Source organism: Helianthus annuus, chromosome 5, assembly GCF_002127325.2.
Source record: "Helianthus annuus cultivar XRQ/B chromosome 5, HanXRQr2.0-SUNRISE, whole genome shotgun sequence".
Lineage (NCBI taxonomy): Eukaryota > Viridiplantae > Streptophyta > Magnoliopsida > Asterales > Asteraceae > Helianthus > Helianthus annuus.
This window is the reverse complement of record NC_035437.2, coordinates 96,210,967-96,216,966: the sequence shown is the minus strand read 5'-3', so window position 1 is coordinate 96,216,966 and position 6,000 is coordinate 96,210,967. Positions and strand designations below refer to the sequence as shown.

The following is a 6,000-nucleotide window of genomic DNA, read 5'->3' as shown; positions in this document are numbered from 1 at the left end:
TCATCTGCACATGAAGACGAAACGTTAGGATCAATTGAGCCTTTAGAAACGAAATTTAATGGAGTAGACTTCTGTTTCTCAACTGGTCTGTCATTAGATGACGACTTATTGTTTTTGGGACCATAAGTCATTTTACTCTCATTCATCATCTCCTCCTCAGTCATAGGTAAATACGTATAATTATCGTTATAAGGAGGAGGAACCTGATTGAAACCCAAACCACACCCTTTCTTTTTCTTGTATGCGAGCTGTTGATCACACAAGTTTTTAACTAGTTTGCTGGAAGAATCAAATTTCTTAATATTAAGTTCATTATTTGATATCTGTCTCTGATATCTTCCAGTTCCTTAGTTAAAATGCATACTTTCTCCTGAGCTTCTAAGAAATGGGCTGTTTTTACACTTACATCATCCTTGAGTTTGATGATGTCTTTTCGCTGAGCCTCAATTTTTTCTTTATAAAGTTTTTCGTTTTTTGATAAGGTAAAATTTTTATGTCTTGATAATCTTGAATGAGCTCAGCGTTGTGTATTCTATAGGCTTCAACCCTTTCCCTACACTCAGGAGTACAGAAAACAGAAAGTACCTCTTCCTTGGTGAGACCTTTAACTGGAGCTGAAAGAATTTGAGTCATAAAAGCAAAGTTTTCAGCTGAAGTCTCTTCTTCTGGCTCAGAATCTTGATCATTTGAGGTCATGAAAGCAATGTTATTTGAAGCAGCTTGATTTTCTGGAGCTGAGATGTTCAGACGCTCAATTTCTGAATTCCAATCAAAGTTGATGTTGGGCTGAACCACCAGGGCTTGAGCTAATCCTTGTGGTTGAGGACTTCCAGTAGCAGCAGCATCTGTTATACTAGATGTGGTCAAAAGAGCTCTTTCTCGATTAGGTGTTGCGGGCTGAGCAGGAGTTTGTTCTCTATTTATCGGTGGTTTTGTGCAATTTCGAGCATAGTGCCCTTCCTCATGACAGTTGTAACAGCGCAAGTTAAAAGGCACCTTAGAAGCTCCTGTGAAAGAAGCGCCCCATCTGTTTTTACCTGTTCTTTTCACGAACTTTTGTGCCCTGAAAGCAGCCATCACCATCTGCCAGGTGATGTCCATTTCTTCAACATTATCAGGATGGATCTGATGTAGGTCATCGCCACACCATTTAGGAGGATCAATTTTTCCTGCAACGAAGGCGTTCAAACAATTTATAACGGAGGCTACGATATCCAAATTTTCTTTCGACTGTTGTGTAAAGAAAGCAATCATCTCATTTTTCGCTGTGGAAGCGGAAGCAGCAGTGGAGGCATTCACAGCATTTACAGTAGAAGCAGAAGCAACTGTTGGATGTGGAGGAGTAGCTTGATTAGAGGACCCAGAGCAATAGACATTTGCTGAAGTGGGGGCAGTCTTAGCAGATGTTGCATTGCTAAACATTTGAAAACCTCCTTGAGACAAAAGAGCTGTGTTATTGTCGTTTGATGAAGTGGGAGCAACAGAGAATCATGCGGCTAGCATGCTGTTTTTATAGTTGGTTTCTCTTTGTTTATCATCTAGTTCACAGGCTTTGATATGAGAGATCATCTCTGACAGGCTGCACCTAGCAAGATCTTTAGTTTTCTTGATCATAGCGACATGATGATCCCAGCTCTTTGGCAATGCATTTAGAAGCTGTCTATTGGTAGATGCATTTGATGTATGAATTTCTTCCATTTGCATTTGTGTTACTATCTTCACGAACCTCTGAATTTGATTGTCAACAGTTTCACCATAAATATGGTTGAAGTTGTTGAAAGTTTGTCGTAGCAGATTTCTTCGACTCTCCTTCATATCTTCATTCCCTTCGTAGACGTCGATCAATGATTCCCACAGTTCTTTGGCAGATTTGCAGGTGCGAAATCCAATAGCAATGTCTGGACCCAATCCCATGGTTAAGTAGGAAAGTGCTCTTTCATCTTCTTCAATTATAAGTAGATCATCTTCGGTATATTGACTTTTGGGTTTCTTTACTTTAACACCTGGTTCAGTGGAACTATCCATCATAATCTCCCTTGGACCCCTTAAAATGCTTCGCCAAAGTTTATAATCTTTGACCTTCAAGTGTTGTTCAAAACGCCATTTCCACTCGGGAAAATCATTTGCATCAGTCAACCTTGGAATGCGTGTTGTGGTTCCAAGCTTTGAATCCAGTTCTTGTTGTTTGTTAAGGGCAGCCAAATCAACGTTATGTGTAGACATAATTAATCAATCAATTAATTATTTTTAAGTCCAAAAATTTGTCAACAGTTCAAAGTCCAAGTCCAAATCACGTTGCAAAGTGACGTTGCGAGTCGAGACTACGGTTGCGAGTCGAGAGTAAGAAGCAGACAACTCGAGACCGTAGTTGGCTGCGAGTCGAGACTAAAACCAGACAAGTCGAGACAGCTGATGGTTGCGAGTCGAGACCGGAACAAGACAAGTCGAGACAGCTGATGGTTGCGAGTCGAGACCGGAACAAGACAAGTCGAGACAGCTGATGGTTGCGAGTCGAGACCGAAACAAGACAAGTCGAGACAGCTGATGGTTGCGAGTCGAGACCTGCAAAACAAATGTGAGATAAATCTGTTGACTCGTAATCCCTGATTTTCAGCACTTTTTCAAAAAATTCAAAGATATCGTAATCTTTGAATTTTCTTTGATCACCAAACTCCGAGAAATCAGCTAACAATTTTCTGAAATCACACAAACCAAAATCAGTAATTTCTTTCAATAGTTTCCAAGAACAGTTTGTAGATTGGATGCTATCACTGCAAAATAAACACTGAAAAACCAGATCCGTAGCATAAGATGTTCTTGAATCCGAATGGTATCAAAACCGAACCAAGATTGGTTTCTTGGCTCTGATACCAATTGAAAAACCCGTTAGGATCCTTCAATGATATCAAACTCTAACTTGTGAAGGTGCGGAAAACAATCACAAGCCAATTCAAGAACAAATAGATAATCAAAACAATAATGATTAAATCACAAACCGGAATATCTTGCATTCAAAGATGAACTAAGACTGATACAAGATTCCTTGTGTACTTCGGCTATCCTTGAGTCGCAACCACTGATCAACCTCAACCAAATGGTTGAGGTTTGTTTAAATACAAAACGAATGGGCTCTAAACCTAGGCCCATGCGACACCTAACAAGACAGCCCAACCCATACATAATCGGCCCACAAGTAAACTAAGCAAATACAGAAACAACCCTTTAACTATGCTAACCTACATGTATAAACCTTCAGATTCCAACAACAACATTGCAAACTGTAACCCTAACAGAAACAACAGTACTAAAATCAGCTTGTTCTTCCATCTTAGTTCAGTCCGAAGTTCATCCATTTCTTGATCCGCCTTGTTTCTTGCTCGAAGTAGCCCTAGAATGATGCGAACAGCTCGTGGGCACATTGGCGGGTCAACCCAACCAACAAATCCAGGACACGTGACACCCTGTCACATCAAACAATTCAAAAATTCGAACCAAATACAACATCGATTAATGAAAGCTATTGCTTACCGGTGATGGACATGAATAGAATCGACGTCCTGGGTTGTTGTCGGTCCATGATGTTCGAACAATGGATAACTTTCCACATCGACAGGTTGCCATCTTCTATGGTTCCAGGAGAAACATGGGAGAGAGGAAATCTAGGGTTCCATGAAGAAGACGGTCGTTATTATTGAGGGAAAAGAGAAGATAAGGTGGTTTTTATAATGGGCTCAGGGTGTAACACCCCGTGTTTTCGAATGTCAAAGTCAAAGTCAAAGTCCAAGTCAACTTTGACTTTCTTTGACTGTAGATAGTCGATTTTGTGTTTTAGTTGTATTATGTGGAGTAAGTGTTGTAATCAGCAAGAATCGAAGTAGTTGAATGTATTGTAACGTGAGCCGATCTACGACTGTGAATGATAGTAAGTAACAATGCGATAAAGTTAACCAATCAGTAATCAAACCGATCTAACAATCATCGAACTCGAGACTCGAATTACACGAATTGTGGTATTATTATACGTGTGTGTGTGCCATATGTGTTATTTGCGCGTGCTTACTTTATGTATGGTGACGTATTCAAGCAAATCAATCGAAAATCGAATCGAAACTCGAAAAGCAATCGAACTCAATCGAAACCGACATCGAAACGTGACTTATGGAAGATTGTATGTTAGATATAGTGGTTGGGATTAAAAGTAATTTGTCTATAAACTCTATCATATCCGTATCATCGTCCATCAAAATCGAAACATCGAAAATCGTCGCGAAATACTCGAAGTGTGTGGCGGATCGAACAGGAAGCATCCTGATCGAACAGGCCAGCCGATCGAGCAGCCCACTCGATCGGAGCTCCCAGCAGATCGGCTGCCACTTTCCTCTTTTGGAAGCCTATAAATAGGGCTGTCACTATCATACTTTCCATTTTTGGAAAGCTCTAACCGAACCAGCTATCTTCTTCACCTTTTCTCAGATTTCTCTCAATCCCGGTAAGTTTTCACTCTAATTCTTGTGCGTTCTTGATCATTACTTGATTCTACACCTTTCTATCTTTCAAAACTTGGATTCTAACCGTGAAATCACCAAGATCTAAGTGTTCTTGGGTGATGTCATCATGGTGTTCTTGAAAAACATCATGTTTTGGCCTCATTCCACTATGATTAGCTTAGATCTAACCGATTTCCACATAAACAAGTTAAGATCCATCATAGATCTAAACATTTTCAGGATGTGAAGGATTGAAAGAAGGATTCCCAACTTTCTTTCAACTCTTTTACACTCAATGCTTTCAAACCGATAGAAGCGGAGCTTGAACCGGCTAACTAATCATTCAAACGATTAAAAGGTTCAAGATTCAGGATCTATGAACAAGGTACACCGATTCCGGGTTAAACTCTAAACCGACATTCCAAACCGTTCACCGGACGGACTTGGGTGATTCCTGTTCGAGCCAAGGGAACAGGTAGGAACGAAGGTTATCATAGTTCAACACGTTGTCAAGATGCCTTAAAAGAATGACAAATAAACAAAACAACCAAGTGTTAGACGAAAGGCCGACCAGGTCAGAAATGCTGGCCGAACGGCTAGGCTGTTCGAACAGCCCAGCCGACCGGACATGCCAGCCGATCGGTTAGCACATGGTCCCACACTTCCAAACTTTCGAAGTATAGTATTGACGAAGTAATGTTCAATCGAATGGGTCACCCGATGGGTAAACATTACTGTTCGGATCATGAGATACTATGCTTCAACACTTAATCGTTTTCACAACTTGTTCATCGTAGGGAATGCCAGCCGATCGAACAGACAATTCGATCGAGTCACATTCAGTTGAGGACTAATCCTGAAACTCCTAGCCGATCGAGTGAGCTAGCCGATCGAGTGAGCTAGCCGATCGAGCGAACCGCTCGATCGACCGACTTGAAAAGTAGGAACACTTCAGTGTTCTCAAATACTGCAACAAAAACTTCAAAAGTTCAAATCCTCTAACACAAACACACCAGAGGAAGAAACAATCCACTCGAATGGTCCAGCCGATCGAGCCAACCGGCCGATCGAACAGGACTGTCCAATCGGATATACTAGCCGATCGAACAGGCCGTCCGATCGAACCTGCCGTTCGATCGACCAGCCCATTCGATCCATCCATACTTGTTTACTTCCGCGTTACTTATCGTTATGCTATCGAACTATTCAGGCTAATCTTACTCTCAGCGCTCCCTTCAATCCACAATCAATCACTGTGAGTATACTCGATCCCTTTTTGCTTTTAGCACTTTTGGGTGTTACATACGTTACCTATCAAATCACAATCAAACACGAACTATTTGAACGTTGACCATTTGCATGTGTTACTTGACTAAATGAATGTTGTTTATTATGTTACACGTGGAATGCTATCTACCTGCCTTAGCAACATAGTACTATAGTTTGGACTCAGCACCCATTCACACGGGGGTTGTTAAGGACAAATACTTGCATGGATTACGGTGGTAATCAT

At 41.0% G+C, this 6,000-nt stretch overlaps 1 protein-coding gene across 1 annotated transcript; it reads right to left on the bottom strand.

Annotated features, from left to right (window-relative positions):
* Nucleotides 1-3,236: 3,236 nt before the first annotated feature.
* On the bottom strand, nt 3,237-3,621 carry LOC110924920. The gene is made up of 2 exons (XM_022168895.1): nt 3,529-3,621; nt 3,237-3,461 (listed from the first exon to the last, which is right to left on the bottom strand). The coding sequence occupies exons 1-2, from the start codon at nt 3,619-3,621 to the stop codon at nt 3,237-3,239; spliced, it is 318 nt and encodes a 105-aa protein (XP_022024587.1).
* Between the last annotated feature and the right edge of the window lie 2,379 nt (nt 3,622-6,000).